Source organism: Phocoena phocoena, chromosome 11 (genome assembly GCF_963924675.1).
Source record: "Phocoena phocoena chromosome 11, mPhoPho1.1, whole genome shotgun sequence".
Taxonomy (NCBI): Eukaryota; Metazoa; Chordata; class Mammalia; order Artiodactyla; family Phocoenidae; genus Phocoena; species Phocoena phocoena.
In genome coordinates, this window is record NC_089229.1 from 81,883,669 (window position 1) to 81,907,198 (window position 23,530).

General features: G+C 38.2%; 1 protein-coding gene across 1 annotated transcript in view; it reads left to right on the plus strand.

Annotated features, from left to right (window-relative positions):
- The first annotated feature begins 12,430 nt into the window (after nt 1-12,430).
- The window catches only part of LMNTD1 (lamin tail domain containing 1), a 43,210-nt gene continuing 32,110 nt past the window's right edge, over nt 12,431-23,530 (plus strand). The window contains exons 1-2 of the mRNA XM_065888198.1: nt 12,431-12,519; nt 22,154-22,389. Coding sequence (XP_065744270.1) covers nt 12,431-12,519; nt 22,154-22,389 — 325 coding nt within the window. The remainder of the gene's footprint in view (nt 12,520-22,153; nt 22,390-23,530) is intronic.

A 23,530-nucleotide genomic window follows, 5' to 3' on the forward strand; every position in this document is an offset into this window, starting at 1 on the left:
TTAAATTTGCATAACACACCGTGAAAGGAGGAGGAGAAGAGTGAAGTAGCCATAAAAAAGCTAGATAATGAGGCCAAATAAAAATTGCCAAGTAACAAAATAAATTTGAATCTCATCTTAAATTTGTCATAGAACATACAGGCTATAGGACCAGCTCTTTTGTCTAAGCACAATACTAAAGAGAATATTTCTTTTATTGACTGACGACACCAATATAGCAAATAGATGAACTAAAAGGCATAGAAATATTTTATTTAAACAATATGAGGATAAGGATTTAGTAAGGGCTGCCCAGGTAATTTGGACTAATTCTCCTACTGAAAGCAAAGAGAAAAGCTGAGAAAATGTAACAGAACTAAAGACACTAGAAAACTATCAAGTCAGTCAAGCATCATGATTCCAAGACCCAGAAGAATGAAAAGACCCAGAAAGATAACCCATCTTTACAGCCATATTTGCCCTAAATTTGTCAGGTTATTTAGGAAGAATTGGTTGAGGAAATGAACAGAGATTTTACAGATTTATGGATATGGCGGACAAAAGTTGAAGTTCAAGGTCCAACAAAGAGTAGAAGCACTGGTAACACCTCCCTCCAGACTTCTGGTTGGAACCTTGAAAGTCAAACCGTTGGAATCTTAAAAGTCAAGCCCTAGGAGTAAGAATAAACCAGACATAGATTGGCCTTCACAGAAACTGAAACCCAGCTTCAAATTGTCTTAACCCCTGACTGAACTGATTTAGTTAATATGGACTTTCTAGTTTCCCTAGCTGCCTAATAGATACTCTCTAAAGGAATGTAGCACTTTAGGCCTAAATTACATCTATAATTTTTTCATAAACTATGTTTGTTACTCAATGAAAAATACTCAAGGGCTTCCGTGGTAGCACAGTGGTTAAGAATCCGTCTGCCAATGCAGGGGACACGGGTTCAAGCCCTAGTCCGGGAAGATCCCACATGCCGCGGAGCAAGTAAGCCCACAAGCCACAACTACTGAGCCCGTGTGCCACAACTACTGAAGCCCACTTACCTAGAGCCCGTGCTCCGCAACAAGAGAAGCCACTGCAGTGAGAAGACCACGCACCACAATGAAGAGTAGACCCCTCTTGCCGCAGCTGGGAAAAGCCTGCGTGCAGCAACGAAGACACAATGCAGCCAAAAATAAATAAATAAAATAAATAAATTTATTTTAAAAAAATAAGAATACTCAAAAATATGAGGAAACAAGACAGGTGCCTGAACACAGCCAGAAATAATAGATATAAGGAACTTATACTACTCAATAGCAAAAAATATATATATAAAATAATCTGGTAAAAAAAAATGGGCAAAGGACCTGAATAAACATTTTCCCAAAGAAGACATACAGATGGCCAATAGGTACACGAAGAGGTGCTCAACATCACTAATTATCAGACAAATGCAAATCAAAATCACAATGAGATGTCATCTCACATTGGCTAGGATGACTTTCATCAAAAAGACAAGCAATAACAAGTGTTGGTGAAGATGTAGGGAAAAGGGAATCCTTGTGCACTTGTGGTAGAAATGTAAAATACAGACAAAATTTGCAAAAAAATGATGAATTTTCATATACTTCTCTCTGCAATTTTTATAATCAGTAGGGAAAATTGGTAAGGATAAAAATAATTTGAATAACACAATTATTGCAATTAGTCTAACTGAGACATATAAAACACTGTACTCAGCAAATTCAAAGTATGCACTCTTTTCAAAAATACAGAAACCTTTCTACCAAAATGGACCGTATGCTTGCCATGAGGTAAGCTCAACAAAATTTCAAAGAGCTTAAATTATTCAGAGTATGTACTCTGAGCACAGAGGAATTTAGTTAAAAATCACTAACAAAAAAATAACCTGAAAATCTTCATATGTTTGGAAATTAAGCAATAGAGATCTAAAAGATTGTGTAAATTTAAAAAATATATTTAAAGAAATGTTAATTAAAATACTACATAGTAAAATTTATGGAATAAAGCTAAAGCCATGCTTAGTGGGAAATGCCATTAAGCCTTAACTGCCTATATTAGAAAATAAAAATAGGCTGTAAAGTAATTATCTAAATAGCCATCTCAAGTATTCACAGAAATAATAGCAAACTGAACCCAAAGAAAGTTTTAGAACGTATAATAAAGAGGATCAAAAGCCAGTGCTTGGTTCTTTAAAAAGACTGATTAAATTAACAAAGAGGAAAATATATAGAAGAGGCAAATAACCAATATCAGTAATGAAAAGGGAGAAAACATCACAGATTCCTTTTGAAAAAATTTTGGTTAAAATTTTGGTAAAAACACAGCCGACCAGAAATCAACAAAGAAGAAACAAAATATAATCAGTCCTAAAACTGTAATTGAATTTTTCAAACTAAAATTGAATTTTAAAACTGCCCAGAAAGTAAAGTCCAGAACCAGAATGTTTCACCAGTAAATTCTGCCCCAGATATAAAGAAGTAATAATGCCAATCTTGCACAATTTCTTCCAGATAATGGAAAAAGAGAAAACACTTACCAACTTGTTTTATGAAACCAGCATGGTCTTTCATTCTTTCTGTTTTTTATTTTTTAATGAGGTAATGGCTATAATTCCCTGTGCTATTCAATATATTTTTGTTGCTTATCTATTTTATACATAGCAGTTTTTATCTCTATATCCCATCCCCCTAACTTGCCCCTTCCTCTTCCCTCTCCCCACCGGTAATCACTAGTTTTTTTCCTGTATCTGTGAGTCTGTTTTCTGTTTTACTACATACATTCATTTGTATTATTTTTTAGATTCCACATATAAGTAATATTATACACTATTTGTCTTTCTCTGTCTTTTTTCACTAAGCACAATATTCTCCACATCCATGCATATTGCTGCAAATGACAGAATTTCATTTTTTTATGGCTGAGTAATATTCTATTGTGTATATATACCACATCTTCTTTATCTATTCATCTGTTCCTGGACACTCGAGTTACTTCCATATCTTGGCTATTGTAAATAGTGCTGCTATGAACATTGGGGTGCATATATCCTTACAAATCAATATTTTCATTTTTTTCCAGATATGTACCCAGGAGTGGAATTGCTGGATCATATGGTAGTTCTATCTTTAGTTTTTTGACCATAACGGTTTCCACAGTGGCTGCACCAATTTACATTCCCACCAACAGCGTACAAGTGTTCCCTTTTCTCCACATCCTTCCCAACATTTCTTATCTGTAAACATTTTGATGATAACCGTTCTGACAGGTGTGAGGCAATAGCTCATTGTTGCTTTGATTTGCATTTCTCTAATAATTAGCAATGTTGAACATCTTTTCACGGGACTGTTAGCCGTCTCTATGTGTTCTTTGGGGAAATATCTATTCAGGTCTTCTGCCCATTCCCTTATTGTGTTATTTGTTTTTTTGATATTGAATTGTATGAGCTGTTTATATATTTTGGATATAAACACCTTGTTGGTTGTCATCTGTGAATATTTTCTCCCATTCTGTAGGTTGTATTTTCATTTTGTTGATGGCTTCCTTTGCTGTGCAAAAGCTTTTAAGTTTAATTAGGTTCCATTTATTTATTTTTGCTTTTATTTCAGAGCCCAGCATAATCTTCATACCCAAACCTGACAAGAATATTACCAGAAAGCAAGATTAGAGATAATCCATTCTTTCCAAATTGATCCGTAGATTCAGTGCAATCCCAAACAAAATATAAGCTGGTATTTTTTTTTAATTGACAAGATGATTCTAAAAATTCACATGGAAATCAAAGAACCTAGAATAGTCATGATAGTATTGAACAAATTTTTTGAAAGACCTATATACTATACTATAAAATTACCCTAATTATGACAGTACAGTAATGGCACAAGGATAGACAAATAAATTAATAGACCATAATAGAGACCCAAACACATATGGCCACATGATTTACAACTGAGGTACTATTGTCTTTCAATGGGAGGGATGCTGTCTTCTCAGTAAAGAGTGCAGGGTCTACTGGATAACTCTGTGAATAAAAGAACTAAACCTTGAATCCTTCTGCGTATTATGCACAAAAATTAATTTAAGGTGGTTCATAAATATTAAAGGTACAAAAGTAAAACTTCCAGGAGAAAAAATAGTCTAATATTTCCTCAATTTAAATAAATATTTCTTACATAGGACACAAAGTCATTAAGAGAAAAGATTGATAAATTGGACTTCATTAAAGTCAAGAATCTCTAGTCATAAAATGCACCTTTCAGAGAGTAAAAAGACAAATTACAATCTGAGAGAATATATTTGTAATACATAAATCCAGCAAAGAACTTTGATCTGGATTAAATAAAGAACTCTTATAAATCCAAAAACAAAAGGAAAAGAAAAACATACACACACACTCTTACATACAAATAGAAGCAAGAAACTCCTGAAATATCCAGTAATTAATATAATTATTGAGCCATTAGGAACAAGTAAATGGCTAGATAATGCATACTGAGAATATATTCTACTCCTTGGCCTGGTTCACGGCCCTCCCTGATCTGGTCTCCCCTATCTATCTGACTCTACCTAGGACTGCACACCCAGGCCATCTCTCTGCCTCAGCCATTAATATGCCTACCCCATGTCTACCCCTAGATTTTGATGCTCGCCAGAAAAGTACATTCAACACTGTCTAGTCGCAATAGACAATTAATATGTATTTGTTGAGTGAACACATGCATGAAAATATAAGATAATAAATGCCTTCCTTCCTGTTTCTCTGCTTTTCCAAATCCTATCTATCCTTTGAGGTCCACACATATCTCATCTCTTCTGTGAAGTCTTTTCTAACCACAACAGCAAAAGTACTAATTCTTCCCTGAGTTCTTCTAGTTCTTAACAGAACTATCCTTTGATTTTTATCACATTCTGTCACGCATTATTTTTTCATATTCACAGATACTACTGCCCCATCAAAACAATAAATTTCAGAAGAGCAAGGAACATGGCTGTCACCTATATATATATAGAGTGTTTGTCCAATAGTCTTTTTTTTTTTTTTTTGCGGTACGCGGGCCTCTCACTGTTGTGGCCTCTCCTGTTGCAGAGCACAGGCTCCGGATGCGCAGGCTCAGTGGCCACGGCTCACGGGCCCAGCCGCTGCGCGGCATGTGGGATCTTGCCGGACCGGGGCACGGAACCTGCATCCCTTGCATCGGCAGGCAGACTCTCAACCACTGCGCCACCAGGGAAGCCCTGTCCAATAGTCTTTTAAACAGTGGTGCTCTGTATTTTTCAGAGAATGATGGAGTATAATGATGAAGAATACAATCTCTAGAGTCAGACAGACCTGAACTCTGGCCCTGGTTCTGCCACTTCATAGCTGTGTGACTCTGGGCAATTATCTGACTGCTATAAGTGTCAGTTTCATCATCTGTGAAAGACGGATAATTACACATCCTTAAAAGGATGAAATGAAATAATATACATAGAGTACTTAACACAAATAGGAAATATATGTTAAATGATAGCTAGTAGTAGTAGTATTCACTATTGATTATGGCTCTGAATTGTAAAAGCATTTACTCAGAAAATAAGGGAGAAACAAACATGAACACAGAATAACAACAAAACTAAGGATAATAGAACAGCCAATGAAAATCTCCAGTGTATAAAAATGTCCAGCTTGTCTTTCTTCTCCTACAAACTACTCTACACGTGGCCAAAGGTTAGAGAGTTCCGTTCCCTCACACTGCATGAATTTTCTCGTTCCATCTCAGATGTCTGGTTTCTCGCCTCTTTCTAACAGGCAGGGTCTCAAACAAATGACACAGGGTAATTTCAGGTACAGTATTATCCACCCTGATAATTTATTTTCTGTTCCTAGTGAAGGTTAGAGGTGTCCTTTTCTTGCAAAAGACGTAACGTGAACCTCGGGGTCCTTAATATCCTTAGGAGCCTCTCAGTTTCTTCTGTTCTCTCATGTGCACATGAGGAGAAAAGCTGCTAGCCAACTTAAATTTAATTTACCAGTTTAAATTTGCTTGTACTTCACACTGTCGGGAGAATAATGAAAGCAGCTTCATTTATGTAGACAGAACTATCGGGGGGGGGGGTCTCAAGAGTAACGAATCCACCCTTAGTGAACTGTACCGCTCATTGCCACCTACTGCCATCATCAGTCATGAATAATGCTGGCAGTAACTACAACTGATCAAATTTGTTACGTGTGCCCTAACCAGGGAAGAAGGGTTGAGGCAGGGTTGAGGCCCCTCCTTGCCTGGGTGTGCTTCCACAGTGAGCTGGGGCCAGGCTCCATTCAGTCTTCTATTTGTGCCTGATGCCATGGGTAGGGCTCACATTCAGGCTTCTAATAACTCTCTTTCATACTCCTTTAATCCACTGCTGCTCGTACTTGTTCCCACGGGGCACTAGTGTTCCATAATCTGTAGAGAGGGAGCGTTCGACTGTAATATTGAGTAATGATCGCCTTTACCCTGTGTGCAAAAGAAAAAAAGTTAATGGATCGCATGTTCTCAATTGAAATTGTTCTCCAATCCTTTTTTACAAGTCTTTGGCTCCAGACACCACTTTTCTGCTTAAGGTTGCCAGTCGATGAGAGAAGAAACTGAAACTGCAAATTCATATCCACAGGAAAACTCAAAACCAATCGTTTATTCCTGGCTCAGCAGTTTGTTGGGTGTTTTATTTTGTTTTAAAATGTGTGAGCCAGTGGTTATGAGTTTACATGGTATCCAAATAATATGAAGTGCATTTCTTGTTGCTAGTAAAAATATATAAAAACGGTGTGTAGATGAAGTAAAAAATATATTGATTTGTATTTTTTTAAGTATTTTACAGGAAAATGGTGTTCTGCAAATAAGAGCGTGTGTTCTGGATCTCGGCCTTTCTGAAAAAGTCTGAGATGCCCTGTCTTAGAATAAGTATTTTATTCCTCTAAAGAACATGTGTAGAAATGATTCGTGGATAAAGGCTGAGCCTCAGTACATGTACCCTGTGTGTGAAGTAACCATGCAGTTATTTATGAACCATCGCTAAAACTGGTACGTATGTCTGAGGATTCAAACCACTGTTTGACGTTTAGTATCACGTTTGCAGACGTTCTTAGTGCTGTTTGGCAATAGAATTTTGTGATTGGGAAGGGCCATGAAGGTATTTGAGCAAGCTATCTGAAACTCGAACCTCCCAATAAGTGGTCCTTTATCCTCTCTGTGAACACGTCCTGTAGGACCTTCACATGACCCTGACGTCAAGGTGAAATAATAGCATCTCTGTTCAAGGCTGTGTTATTTACACGTGGTTCTGTGTGAAGGAAATGAAGAAATACAGTATATTTTTAGACTAGTAAGATGCTTCACAATAGGAATTTATACTATAATACGGGTGCAAATATGAAACTGTATTCCTATATATACAAACTCTTTGAATCTTAGTGGAACATGTCATGTTTTAAATTGTAATCTTCAATTGCATATTACTCAGTTTGGAAATTTCCACCCATGGCCTGAGAGAGGAAGAAAATTCTCTTTATATATACAACCTTCATTCACACAAGACATTTTATTTATATTACTGATTTAATAAAAAAAATCCCCTACTGTGCAAATGTTCTCCATATGTGGAGACAGAGGTCCAGGATGCATAAAGCCAGTTCTTTGTGTTTTTCGACTTTTAAAAAATTATGGACATATAATATTTGGGGGGTTTTTTTGATTACTGAATATGTTGGTATTTTGCCACTTTTAATTTTTTCTTAATCAAGGTAAAAGCTCATAATATAAAACTCAGTTTTCATCATCTTATTTTGCCCTATATCTACTCTTATGGGGCTTCAATTTCTCATGCAAAATTCTGGTGTTTTCCCAATAGAGGGTAAGGCCAAAGAGAAATGACACAGAGTCCGGAAGTTGGGAGAGAGTGATTTGAGACCAGTGCAAAGAGAAAGAAAGGGACAAAGCTGGTTCGGGAGTAGGTAAATGGTTAGGCGGTTACCATGGAAGGAGCTAGGAAGACATTGGACAGGAATTACAGCAGAGAAACAGGGAGTATAGTGAAGGGGATTTTTTTTTTTTCTTTCGGTACGCGGGCCTCTCACCGCTGCGGCCTCTCCCGTCGCGGAGCACAGGCTCCGGACGCGCAGTCTCAGCGGCCATGGCTCACGGGCCCAGCCGCTCCGCGGCGTGTGGGATCCTCCCAGACCGGGGCATGAACCCGTGTCCCCTGAATCGGCAGGCGGGCTCTGAACCACTGCGCCACCAGGGAAGCCCGTGAAGGGGATTTTGTAACAAATGGATGTGAGACCAAATCCCGGCTCTGCCATCTATTGACCATATAACCTTGGAAAAGGTATTCATCTCTTTGAACTTCCACTTCCTCATTTGGGAAAACGGGGAGACTCCCATCTTCCAGAGCTGTGGTGGAAGAACCTGTGTGAAGGCTACTGAACCTCATAAACAGTAAGTGTTTCTGCTTTTCTGCTTTCAGCTCTATCTTTTTTTTTTTTTTTTTCTTTAGCAGTACGCGGGCCTCTCACTGTTGTGGCCTCTCCCGTTTCGGAGCACAGGCCCGGACGCGCAGGCTCATTGGCCATGGCTCACGGGCCCAGCCGCGGGTGGGATCCTCCCGGACCGGGGCGCAAACCCGCGTACCCCGCATCAGCAGGCAGACTCCCAACCACTGTGCCACCAGGGAAGCCCCTTAGCTCTATCTTGACTCTGTCCTTCCTGAATTAGAGACAGCCATGAAGATGATGCTATCAATGTGTGGAGTCTACACATTCCCAAATGATCCTCCGTTTTTTTTTTAAAGAAGATGTTGGGGGTAAGAGTTTATTAATGTATTTATTTTTGCTGTGTTGGGTCTTCGCTTCTGTGCGAGGGCTTTCTCTAGTTGTGGCAAGCAGGGGCCACTCCTCATTGCGGTGCGCAGGCCTCTCACTGTCGTAGCCTTTCCTGTTGCAGAGCACAGGCTCCAGATGCGCAGGCTCAGTAGTTGTAGCTCTCGGGCGTACTTGCTCCGCGGCATGTAGGATCCTCCCAGACCAGGGCTCGAACCCGTGTGCCTTTGCATCAGCAGGCAGATTCTCAACCACTGCGCCACCAGGGAAGCCCTGATCCTCCCTTTTTACAACAGAGAATTTCAGACATTTATAGAAAAAATAAACATGATGTATAACAAACCTCCAGTACCCATTATCTAGCTTCAACTATTACAAGTCAATTCCATCATTTTCATCCACAACTCCATCCACTCCCTACCCTCTGTATTATTTTGAAGCAAATCTAGACATCGTATCATTTTATCTCTAAATGTTTCAGTATGTATTTCTAAACAACAAGGAATCTTGTTTAAAAAATACAATCATAATACTGTAATACACCTTAAATATTTAACATTTATTCCTAATATCATTGAATATCCAGAGTACTTAAATTTCCAATGTCACGCACGTTTTACAGTTTGCTTGAATTAGGTTATAAATTATATCCACAAATGACAAAGGGTGTCTTTTAAATCTCTTGATCTATTAGCTAACGTGCTTTTCTGTTCTCTGTATTTTATGTAAGTTAGAGGATTCATCAGATTCAGGTTGATTTTGTTATTGTTGCTACGGTTATTACCTATATCAGATGTTATAACAGCCACATGAATACACCGAGTGGTATTGCCATTGATGATGTAATTTTTCCAAACTGATGAAAAATTATTGGAAAAGGTCTGAACAAACCAATCTATAATCTTCCCTCAGTGTAAGTAATTGTGTACAAAATAATTAAAAGTGTACAAAAATATTTTGCATTTATATTTAATATGGAGCTAGGCTTTAGGCTCAAATAATTATAAACTATTTTTTACCTACATGAATGTCTGGCAAGTCATGTGGTATGTGGGAAAATTCTTTGCCAAGTAGGATTATCTGCCACATTTCAGAAAATCTAGCATTTCTGGATCCTGTCTGCTAAATGCCAGTTAACACCCCAGCAAATCTTTATGACTACTATTAATGTCCCTTCATATTTACAAAATTCCCCCTATGATTCACTTCAACTCCTTTTGAAAACCACTGGCTTAGTTTGAGAAGCAGTAAAAGAGGAAATTGATTTTAATTGCATATATGCTCTAATTTGGAGAAGGGAAATAAGGAAAATATCCTGTATGGGAAATAACTATTGAAACGTTCACAATTTCAAAGCTTTTCAAAGTTTTTCTCAGTTGACAGAATTTTGTTTCTCCAAACTATGCTGGAAAATATGAATAGGTGCTCTGATAAAACAAAAGAGGTCATAATGACATCATGCTAACATATGTGGTTCAAGTACAGAAATTTTTACAGCTAGGAAACCATCCAGACAGGTAGATTTAGGGAAACTGGGACAGTGGCACAAAATAATAAATCCATTTTTAATTCTTTTCTAAACATAAGTATAAATTTATAAATCTCTTTATGCTGTATTTATGCAATTGGCCTATAATACTGATAAGGAATTTCTCTTTATCTCTGAGATGAAGAAAATAGTCAAATGTTTACTCTCCTCTCATTTACTTGCCTCATTATGTGATATACTTCTTGCCTTTTTCTTTTATTAAAAGTTACTTTATTCATTGTCCTTTGTATTTAAATACTGTTCATCATTCCAAGATGGAAGCCATTTTCCTTTTTTTTTAAGATATACATCTATATATTTTATGGGTTTTTTAAAACATCTTTATTGGAGTATAATTGCTTTACAATGGTGTGTTAGTTTCTGCTTTATAACAAAGTGAATCAGCCATACATATACATATATCTCCATATCTCCTCCCTCTTGCGTCTCCCTCCCACCCTGCCTATCCCACCCCTCTAGGTGATCACAAAGCACCGAGCTGATCTCCCTGTGCTACGTGGCTGTTTCCCACTAGCTATCTGTTTTACATTTGGTAGTGTATATATGTCCATGCCACTCTTTCACTTCGTCCCGGCTTACCCTTCCCCCTCCCCGTGTCCTCAAGTCCATTCTCCAGTAGGTCTGCGTCTTTACTCCTGCCCTTAGGTTCTCCATGACCTTTTTTTTTTTTTTTTTAGATTCCATATATATGTGTTAGCATATGGTATTTGTTTTTCTCTATATGACTTACTTCACTCTGTATTACAGACTCTAGGTTCATCCACCTCACTGCAAATAACTCGATTTCGTTTCTTTTTATGGCTGAGTAATATTCCATTGTATATGTATGCCACACCTTCTTTATCCATTCATCTGTCAAGGGACACTTAGGTTGCTTCCATGTCCTGGCTATTGTAAATATAGCTGCAATGAACATTGTGGTACATGACTCTTTTTGAGTTATGGTTTTCTCAGGGTATATGCCCAGTAGAGGGATTGCTGTGTCATATGGTAGATCTATTTTTAGTTTTTTGGAAGCCATTTTCTAATCTAAATTGGAAGATATTTTATCATTATTCCTTGAAGTGGGAATTATTTGTTCATAGTAACTTGCTGGTTCCTGGTGCACAGTAGATGCTTATTTAAATATTTATTGAATGAACTTACTCATCCAGTAATCATCATCATTCTATATCTTATTACTGTGTATAATCATTGACTTTCATACGGGTTAATTTTATTCCCATGCCATTATTATCATGACACATTGTGTGGATCTTTTACTCAAGATAGAATCTGAATTAAGTGATTTCTTCTAAATCATATTGCTGGTGTAACTAGAAGAATTTAGAACTCCTGGCTTTGATTTCATTGTTTCTACCAATAGGTTTCTTTTCGCCTTAAAATATACAAGTTTTCTGTTCCTGTTGCCTAGCTGTTGCCATGTGCTCAAAGAGCATTTGTCAAAACAAAACAAACAAAAAGACAAAAAACAGTGATTAACTCCCCCAATATTTGCATACTGGCCTTAATCCTAAGAAATCCAAAATAGTGTATCAAACATTTTGATGGCACAGTTTGTCTGGTAGGATAAACAGCTCTCTTAAAAGCAAGTTACTCTTATTTGATGTCTGCAAACTGCAAAGCAGGTGCAGCATTAACATAGTAATTGTTCAGAGACCGGAACTTTGTAACTATGGAGACATTACTTCACAGTGTTCTAACAGGCAGTGTTGGCCAGATGTAAAAGTTGTAATCATAAAGGTAGCTTTGCTGGCTTACTGCGCTGCCTCTTGAGTTGCTTCCAGTGAGTGCTACACACCTCATCTTGATTTGTTTAATATTTTTAGCCAATATCAGTATTGGCTATATCAGTGCTTACATATTCATATTAGAATCCTGGTTCTGGCCCCAGCTTGGTTAAGAAATCATGAAGTCTGGCAGGTGCTTTAAGGTAGTTAGATTAACAAGTGAGGTCACTCAAAAAAGAAAATCTGCCTTGAAACTCAGCTCTATTCACTGACTAATGTCATGATTTGTTTTCCCAGAAAAGAAAAGAGACTTCTCTTCCAGCCAAGATGAAAGACACACAAGCCACTCAGGAAATTTCGGCGGTCCTGCAGAGTGAAGTCCATGAGCAGGAAGATAAAATGGAAAATCAAGCACAGTAAGAAAGGCACAAATGAGTTTTAGAAGTTGAGGTTGGAGTATTTGACCTCTTTGTTTCAAAACAGCTTATAAAAAGTTAGAACTAGAATCAAGTCTACAAATTTCCTAAAATTAGTTAATGATAACATACAATTTCCCCAACCACCGTTTTATAAGGTATAGTCTTTGAGTAATGTAAAAATTCACCTAGACAGATCTCCATCATATCAGACCTGGTTGAGATTCCAAAGCTCATATCTAGCATGTTAATTGTTTCTTTAAGGTAATTGGCAGACAGTTTCTTTAAAACTACTTTATTAACCTGGGGACAGAGAACTGCTAGAGAATTTTGGTTTGGGAAATGTCCGTGAGGATGTTAAATAAAAGCTACAACTCTTTTTTTACTACTAATGTAAATCATTCTATCAAATAAAGCATTAGCATTGGTTTTCCAATGTTTTCTAGAAAATGATCTCTAATATTGAATATACACAGTTTAAGGCTAATGTTACTTTAGATCTAGATGCCCTGTGTTTACTGATCAGTTCAAGTCTATTTTTTTTTTTTTTTTTTTTTTTGCGGTACACGGGCCTCTCACTGTTGTGGCCTCTCCCGTTGCGGAGCACAGGCTCCGGACGCGCAGGTTCAGCAGCCATGGCTCACGGGCCCAGCCGCTCCACGGCATGTGGGATCTTCCTGGACCGGGGCATGAACCCGTGTCCCCTGCATTGGCAGGCGGACTCTCAACCACTGCGCCACCAGGGAAGCTCTCAAGTCTATTTTTTTAAAGTGTTTTTATTAGTTATCTGTTTTACACATATTAGTGTATATATGTCAATCCCAGTCTCCCAATTCATCTCACCACCATCACAATCCCCACCCCCCGCTTTCCCCCCTGGGTGTCCATGCATTTGTTCTCTACATCTGTGTTTCTATTTCTGCCTTGCAAACCAGTTCATCTGTACCATTTTTCTAGATTCCACATATATGCGTTAATATACAATATTTGTTTTTCTCTTTCTGACTTACTTCACTCTATATGACAGTCTCTAGGTCCAACCACGTCTCTACAAATGACTGAATTTCATTCCTTTTTATGGCTGAGTAATATTCTATTGTATATGTGTGCCACATCTTTATCCATTCATCTGTCGATGGGCATTTAGGTTGTTTCCATGACCTAGCTATTGTAAATAGCTGTGCATTGAACATTGGGGTGTCTTTTTGAATTATGGTTTTCTCTGGGTATATGCCCAGTAGTGGGATTGCTGGGTTGTATGGTAATTATAATTTTAGTTTTTTAAGGAACCTCCATACTGTTCTCCATAGTGGCTGTATCAGTTTACATTCCTACCAACAGTGCAAGAGTGTTCCCTTTTCTCCACACCCTCTCCAGCATTTGTTGTTTGTAGATTTTCTGGTGATACCCATTCTAACCAGTGTGAGGTGATACCTCATTGTAGTTCTGACTTGCATTTCTCTAATAATTAGTGATGTTGAGCAGCTTTTCATGTGCCTATTGGCCATCTGTATATCTTCTTTGGAGAAATGTCTATTTAGGCCTTCTGCCCATTTTTTGACTGGGTTGTTTGTTGTTTTTAATATTGGGTTCCATGAGCTGTTTATATATTTTGGAGATTAATCCTCTGCCTGTTGATACGTTTGCAAATATTTTCTCCCACTCTGAGGGTTGGCTTTTCATCTTGTTTATAGTTTCCTTTGCTGTCCAAACGCTTTTAAGTTTCATTAGGTCCCATTTGTTTATTTTTGTTTTCATTTCCATTACTCTAGGAGGTGGGTCAAAAAAGATGTTGGTGTGATTTATGTCAAAGAGTGTTCTTCCTATGTTGTCCTCTAAGAGTTTTATAGTGTCTGATCTTACATTTAGGTCTTTAAGCCATTTGGAGTTTGTTTTGTGTATGGTGTTAGGGAGTGTTATAACTGCATTCTTTTACATGTAACTGTCCAGTTTTCCCAGCAGCACTTATTGAAGAGACCATCTTTTCTCCATTGTATATCCTTGCCTCTTTGTCATAGATTAGTTGACCATAGGTGTGTGGGTTTATCTCTGGGTTTTCTACCCTGTTCTATTGATCTCTATTTGTGTTTTTCTGCCAGTACCATATTGTCTTGATTACTGTAGCTTTGTAGTATAGTCTGAAGTCAGGGAGACTGATACTTCCAGCTCCATTTTTTTTTTCTCAAGATTGCTTTAGCTATACGGGGTCTTTTGTGTCTAGAAGGTGTTTTGTTCTAGTTCTGTAAAAAATGCCAGCGGTAATTTGATAGGGAGTGCATTGACTCTGAAGATTGCTTTGGGTAGTATAGTCATTTTCACTATATTGATCCTTCCAATCCACGAACATGGTATATCTCCATATGTTTGTGTAATCTTTGGTTTTATCATCAGTGTCTTATAATTTTCTGAGAACAGGTCTTTTACTGCCTTAGGTAGGTTTATTCCTAGGTATCTTATTCTTTTTGTAGCAATGGTGAATGGGATTGTTTCCTTAATTTCTCTTTCTGATCTTTCGTTGTTAGTGTATAGGAATGCAAGATATTTCTGTGCATTAATTTTGTATCCTGCAACTTTACCAAATTCATTGATTAGCCCTAGTAGTTTTCTGGTGGCATCTTTAGGATACTATGTATATAGTATCATGTCATCTGCAAACAGTGACAGTTTTACTTCTTCTTTTCCAGTTTGTATTCTTTTTATTTCCTTTTCCTCTCTGATTTCCATGGCTAGGACTTCCAAAACTATGTTGAATAATAGTGGCAAGAGGGGATGCCCTTGTGTTGTTCCTGATCTTAGAGAAAATGCTTTCAGTTTTTCACCATTGAGAATGATGTTTGCTGTGGGTTTGTCATAAATAGCCTTTATTATATTGAGGTAGGTTCCCTCTATGCAAACTTTCTAGAGAGTTTTTATCATAAATCGGTGTTGAATTTTGTCAAAAGCTTATTCTGCATCTATGGAGATGATCATATGGTTTTTATTCTTCGATTTGTTAATATGGTGTATCACATTGATTCATTTGAGTATATTGAAGGATCCTTGCCTCCCTTGGATAAATCCCACTTGACCATGGTGTATGATCCTGTTAATGTGTCATTGGACTCTGTTTGCTACTATTTTGCTGAGGATTTTTGCATCTATATTCATCAGTGATATTGGTCTGTAATTTTCTTTTTTGTAGTATATTTGTCTGGTTTCGGTATCAGAGTGATGGTGGCCTTGTAGAATGAGTTTGGGAGTGTTGCTTCTTCTGCAAATTTTGGAAGAGTTTGGGAAGCATTGGTGTTAGCTCTTCTCTAAATGTTTGACAGAATTCACCTGTGAAGCTTTCTGGTACTGGACTTTGGTTTGTTGGAAGATTTTTAATCACAGTTTCAATTTCATTACTTGTGATTTGTCTGTTCATATTTTTTATTTCTTCCTGGTTCAGTCTTGGAAAGTTATACCTTTCTAAGAATTTGTCCGTTTCTTCCAGGTTGTCCATTTTATTGGCATAGAGTTGCTTGTCATAGTCTCTTATGATATTTTGTATTTCTGTGGTGTCTGTTGTAACTTCTTATAATTTCTAATTTTATTGGTTTCAGTCCTATCCCTCTGTTTCTTGATGAGTCTGGCTAAAGTTTTATCAATCTTGTTTATCTTCTCAGAGAACCAGCTTTTAGTTTTATTGATCTTTGCTATTGTTTTCTTTGTTTCTATTTCACTTATTTCTGCTCTGATCTTTATGATTTCTTTCCTTCTACTAACTTTGAGTTTTGTTTGTTCTTCTTTCTCTAGTTCCTTTAGGTGTAAGTTCAGATTGTTTATTTGAGATTTTTCTTGTTTCTTGAGGTAGGCTTTTATTGCTATAAACTTCCCTGTTAGAACTGCTTTTGCTGCATCCCACAGGTTTTGTTCTTTTTTTTTTTTTTTTTTTTTGCGGTACGCGGGCCTCTCACTGTTGTGGCCTCTCCCGTTGCAGAGCACAGGCTCAGCGGCCATGGCTCACAGGCCCAGCCGCTCTGTGGCACGTGGGATCCTCCCAAACCGGGGAACGAACCTGCGTCCCCTACATCGGCAGGCGGACTCCCAACCACTGAGCCACCAGGGAAGCCCTTTCCCATAGGTTTTGGATCATCATGTTTTCGTTGTCATTTGTCTCTAGGTATTTTTTGATTTCCTCTTTGATTTCTTCAGTGATCTCTTGGTTATTTAGTAATGTATTGTTTAGCCTCCATGTGTTTGTGTTTTTTATGTTTTTTCCCTGTAATTGATTTCTAATCTCATAGCGTTTTGGTTGGAAAAGATGCTTGATATGATATCAATTTTCTTAAATTTACCAAGGCCTGATTTGTGACCCAAGATGTGATTTATCCTGGAGAATGTTCCATGTGCACTTGAGAAGAAAGTGTCATCTGCTGTTTTTGGATGGAATGTCCTATAAATATCAATTAAATCTATCTGGTTTATTGTGTCATTTACAGCTTGTGTTTCCTTATTAAGTTTCTGTTTGGATGATCTGTCCACTGGTGTAATGAGGTGTTAAAGTCCCCCACTATTATTGTGTTACTGTCGATTTCTTCTTTTATAGCTGGTAGAGTTTGCCTTATGTATTAGGGTGCTCCTATGTTGGGTGCATATATATTTATAACTTTTATATCTACTTCTTGGATTGATCCCTTGATCATTATGTGTGTCCTTCCTTGTCTCTTGTAACATTCTTTATTTTAAAGTCTATTTTATCTGATACGAGTATTGCTACTCCAGCTTTCTTTTGATTTCCATTTGCATGGAATATCTTTATCCATCCCCTCAATTTCAGTCTGTATGTGTCCCTAGGTCTGAAGTGGGTCTCTTGTAGACAGCATATAGATGGGTCTTGGTTTTGTATCCATTCAGCAAGCCTGTGTCTTCTGGTTGGAACATTTAATCCATTCATATTTAAGGTAATTATTGCTATGTATGTTCCTATTCCCATTTTCTTAATTGTTTTGGGTTTCTTTTTGTAGGTCCTTTTCTTCTCTTGTGTTTCCCACTTAGAGAAGTTCCTTTAGCATTTGTTGTAGAGCTGGTTTGGTGGTGCTGAATTCTCTTAGCTTTTGCTTGTTTGTAAAGCTTTTGATTTCTCTATTGAGTCTGAATTGAGATCCTCGCCAGGTATAGTAATCTTGGTTCTAAGTTCTTCCCTTTCATCACCTTAAATATATCATGCCACTCCCTTCTGGCTTGCAGAGTTTCTGCTGATAAATCACCTATTAACCTTATGGGTGTTCCCTTGTATGTTATTTGTCATTTTTCCCTTGTTGCTTTTAATAATTTTTCTTTGTCTTTAATTTTTGTCAGTTTGATTACTATGTGTCTCAGCATGTTTCTCCTTGGCTTTATCCTGCCTCAGACTCTCTGTGCTTCCTGGACTTGGGTGGTTATTTCTTTTCCCATGTTAGGGAAGTTTTCGACTATAATCTCTTCAAGTGTTTTCTTGGGTCCTTTCTCTCTCTCTTCTCTTTCTGGGACCCCTATAATGTGAATTTTAGTGCATTTAATGTTGTCCCAGAGGTCTCTTACGCTGTCTTCATTTCTTTTCATTCTTTTTTCTTTATTCTGTTCCTCAGCAGTGAATTCCACCATTCTATCCTCCAGGTCACTTATCCATTTTTCTGCCTCAGTTATTCTGCTCTTGTTTACTTCTAGTGTATTTTTCATTTCAGTTATTGTATTGTTCATCTCTCTTTGTTCTTTAATTCTTCTAGGTCTTTGTTAAACATTTCTTGCATCTTCTCGATCTTTGCCTCCATTCTTTTCTGAGGTCCTGGATCTTCTTCACTATCATTATTCTGAATTGTTTTTCTGGCAGGTTGCCTATCTCCACTTCCTTTAGCTGTTTTTCTGGGGTTTTATCTTGTTCCTTCATCTGGTCCATAGCCCTCTGCCTTTTCATCTTGTCTATCTTTCTGTGAATGTGGTTTTTGTTCCACAGGCTGCAGAACTGTAGTTCTTATTGCTTCTGCTGTCTGCCCTCTGGTGGATGAGGCTATCTAAGAGGCTTGTGCAAGTTTCCTCATGGGGAGGACTGATGGTGGGTAGAGCTGGGTGTTGCTGTGGTAGGCAGAGCTCAGTAAAATTTTAATCCCCTTGTCTGCTGATGGGTAGGGCTGTTGGTTCGCTTCCTGTTGGTTGTTTGGCCTGAGGCGACCCAGCACTGGAGCCTACCCAGGCTCTTTGTTGGGGCTAATGGTGGACTCTGGGAGGGCTCATGCCAAGGAGTACTTCCCAGAACTTCTGCTGCCAGTGTCCTTGTCCCCATGGTGAGCCACAGCCAACCCCTGCCTCTGCAGTACACCCTCCAACACTAGCAGGTTGGTCTGCTTCAGTCTCCTATGGGGTCACCTCTCCTTCTCCCTGGGTCCTGATGTGCACACTACTTTGTGTGTGTCCTCCAAGAGTGGAGTCTCTGTTTCCCACAGTCCTGTCCAAGTCCTGCAATCAAATCCCACTAGCCTTCAATGTCTGATTCTCTGGGAATTCCTCCTCCCATTGCCAGACCCCCAGGTTGGGAAGCCTGACTTGGTGCTCAGAACCTTCACTCCAGTGGATGGACTCCGGTGGTGTAAGTGTCCTCCAGTCTGTGAGTCACCCACCCAGTGGTTATGGATTTTGATTTTATTGTGATTACACCCCTCCTACTGTCTCATTGAGGCTTCTCCTTTGTCTTTGGATGTGGGGTGTCTTTTTTGGTGAGTTCCACTGTCTTCCTGTCGATGATTTTTCAGCAGTTAGTTATGATTCCAGTGCTCTCGCAAGAGGGAGTGAGCTCACGTCCTTCTACTCTGCCATCTTGAACCAATCTCCCTCAAGTCTATTTTTTAAATATTTGTTCTTAGAGGTCATCTGAGAAATAACTGTTGTCAGTATTACCAATGCAGCGTTGAAATAACATTGAAATGCTGGAATTGAACTTTTATAACTGCCTCTGGTTTAGTGCTAATCAATTACAGAGGGAGCAAAATACCAAGTAAGGGCTTGGAAAATTCCACATGGGAAAGGGAAACCTCACTAAGCACTAGGAAGAAAATCTCTCATCTTCCAAAAGGAGTCTAATAGGTGGGTGAGTGCAGGGCTCAGACAATGGGCTACATCACGCTTATCTCTTCCTGAAATGTTTCAGCTCTTCCAACGGTGTGTGCTGCCATTAGAAATTTCTTATTCGACTACAAAAACAAGAATCCCCTGTGGCCCTAAACTGAAGTTCTTTGATCACAACATTTGCAAAGGCTTATTGGGAATCTTTTGTGGAATTAAATTTATTTGGAAATGCTATTGTTTTACCAGTGGAAGAAAAAAATTCAGAGCTTATAAAATGAACATGCTGAAAAGATGTAGCCAGTTGTCTGTAATGAAACCCAGATGTAAGGAACTTTGAAAGAGAAAGGTCCTTTTCCTGCTTATTCTAGACAGTGTCAGGGAAAAATTATGTCATATGATCTGTATCAGTTTAGACAGAGATGAAATATTTGTCATTTGACAATAGACCTCTGTAGTCTCCTTTTCGTTACCACCACAGTCATTCTCAAGAGCATATCTTCATGGGTTAGAGGTTTTTGACAGAGATGAGTGGTTGGGTAGTCAGTAGAATGGCACGTGCTCAAGCTTGATAAGCTCTGGGCTAATAATAATGCCGTTTCCAAAGCCAATGCCATTTAATTATTTTTAAAAATTGCCTGAGATATCTGTGCCTTGTGAGAGGCACACTTAGAGAATTCTGATTTTGAATACAGAGCTCTCCAGATATAATATTTCTGATGAAGGAACTTACAAATTATAGAACAAAACGATTGTGAATACCTCCTGGTAAACAAAGAGATTGAGAGTAACATCAGCAAGATGGCAGATTAGGAAGCTTCAGGCCCTTGTTCCGTTATGGAAAGATTTGGAAAAACAAAAACAAAGAACAGAAGACTGGCTAAAATAACATTATAGGAACTCTGGAAAACAAAGAGATCAAAATAGAGACAGTGCTTGGAGGCAAAACACTTAGTTCCTGACTTATAGTGGATAGACGTTTGGCCCCCAGGAAGGCAGGGCTTGGGCTGGCCAAGTGTCTGGTTTTTCAGAGAGCTAAAGGGTTGGACCCCAGGACTTTGTTCACAATTCAAGCATTAAACACACACACATTCACACACACATGGAGTGCTTTGAAGTTACTGAGAAGAGCCTCAGTGTGACTCATAAAATGCAGTTGTCATAAGCCTTTTCATGAGCTACTCCGTGAGAATATTGTTTTACTTGTAAAATAAGTGTACTGTAGTTTAGGGATTTTGTTTAAATGATTGCACACTATACTTTTACATTTATAAAAAAGAAAGAAAGGAAAATCTTTATTCATATAGTAGGATTTACTTACAAAAATAATACTTGGAAAGTAAGTCTTTCTTCTCCCTCTTTTGTGCTAGTCCCTTCAGCATTCAGACATACACATACACAGATACACACAAACATACACATGTGAGCTGTATTTATAGTTATTAATTTGTAAAGTGCATTCGAAAGCACACATTAACTCTAGAATCTTTATAAATACAGGAAAATTAGTTAAGCAGCAGGAGAAATTAAAGGAAAAAGTATAGTAAACCATTACATATTAAACAGGAATGATAATCATGGTTTTCATGTTAATGGAAAGGGGAAATATAATAAGTGATAAAAGTGGGTTATAAATGGTTTATAGAGTCTCAGTTTTGAGTGAAAAAAATGCATTAGGGCTTCCCTGGTGGCGCAGCGGTTGAGAGTCCGCCTGCCGATGCAGGGGACACGGGTTCGTGCCCCGGTCCGGGAAGATCCCACATGCCGCGGAGCGGCTGGGCCCGTGAGCCATGGCCGCTGAGCCTGCGCGTCCAGAGCCTGTGCTCCGCAATGGGAGAGGCCACAACAGTGAGAGGCCCGCGTACCGAAAAAAAAAACAAAAAAAAACAATGCATTAAAAGGCCTGGAAGGAAAAAATACTGAATCACTATGTTGTACACCTGAAATTAATATAATATTGTAAATCACTATATTTCAATTAAAAAAATTTAATAAAATATAAAAAGCATGGCAGGAAATGGTAAAAGTTTTAGTTGGTGGAATATAGTAATTTTTATTTTCTTCTTTCAGCATTTACACTTTTTTTTTTTTTTTTTTTTTTTTTTTTTTTTTTTTTTTTTTTTATGCGTTACGCGGGCCTCTCACTGTTGTGGCCTCTCCCGTTGCGGAGGACAGGCTCCGGACGCGCAGGCTCAGCGGCCATGGCTCACGGGCCCAGCCGCTCCGCGGCATGTGGGATCTTCCCAGACCGGGGCACGAACCCGTGTCCCCTGCACCGGCAGGCGGACTCTCAACCACTGCGCCACCAGGGAAGCCCAGCATTTACACTTTTGAAAAACTATCTGAAGTAGGAGTTTATTGATTTTTAAATAGAAAAGAGAAAGCATGACCTGACACTAAAGGGTTTTATTTAGATTGTTAAAACTAGAAATATAAGACGTTCTTGCGCTTGTGTTAGATGCATAATATCTTTGAAAAGCAAAACCCTGAGTAATAATGATAATTAATGCTTCTTGTGCTCACAGTCTATCATTTTGACTTTCTCACTGTTTATAATACTAATTTTTGTACACAGAATTGAAGACACACGTGACAATCTCCCAGAGACACAGCGATCTTTAGTACATTTTTTTCCAACGTCAACGGATTCAGATACCACTACACTGCCATGTTCATGGTCATTATCCAATGAAATACCTCTCAGTTACTATCTGTCCAGCCCTCAGGTTAGTGGAGTAACTTTTTCAACAACTGGACCAAAGCCTCTTAAACCTGCTCTAGTGAGCCACTCCCAATCAGAAGACAGCTTGGGTAAGCAAAACATGTACCAAGTTTTTTAGACTACTTTTAAAGCATATAGTTCAATAGTCTTTATGTGCCTAGAAGCCAGAATGATGTTTTATTATTTGTCTCCAATAATACTAATTTCTTAATGTCATATGCAGAATAACTTGACTCTGCCCATCATTGATTCTAGCACTGGAGTCATATTCAAGTCACGTAAACATATGTGGCCAAGTACATCATCTCTGTGATTAAAATATCTTGAGTTATCATAATAATTCATGGGTTGACCACTTAGATGCTCTAGAATTGCTAAATGATTAAAAATTCTAATGTATAGCATTAATTGCTCTTCCTCTGAATGCTACCAGAAAGATTAACAATGTCTTATGTATGTTATGCTTTAGGAGACTATGGCTTAAGTAAGGAAAGACGGGTAGATAAGAGAAAGAAGAAACATAAAGTAGGTAATAAAATGGTGGAGAGAAAAGGGAAAAACAATGAAGAATTTGGAGAAGAGGAAAATGAAAACAGCAGTAAAGTTTTGACAGTTGCCAACAATGCACTCAGCAGTGCTCACACTATGAGGTGTATGTTCCTCACCATGTTTAGGGAACTCTGAGGGTATATTATCAAGGTTTACTGAAAAGAGCACTGCCCTTGGAAACAGAGGACCTAGGTTCAAACCCCCTTTCTAGTCCCAATAACATGGGACATTAAGTAAGGTATTTAGCATCTCTGAGTCCCATTTTCCACACCTACAAAATGGGGATTAAAATATCAACTTCACAGGGCTATCCTAAGAATTAAATGAGATATTTATGAAAATCACCTAGCACATAGTAAGTGTGCTCAATAAAATTAGTTGTGAATCCGAATGTATCTCTAAGTACCTTCTCATAGAATGGGCTAGATTTGGGGTCTGTATTACCAGTCAACTAACAGGTTTCAAAATTGTTAACACGAATACACCCATGACTACCTGATGTCTTCATTTTCCTCTACCATTCTGTGGACATTTACAGCCTTGCTCCTTCCTATCTACATTTCATTTTGTTCCTGGTATTTTCCTAAGCCTTTGACACAGTGTTATGTAGGATTTTGATCTACTGCCATTATTGTCATATTCCCTGTGCTTCATTGTTTGTATGCTTAAGATACATTTTTT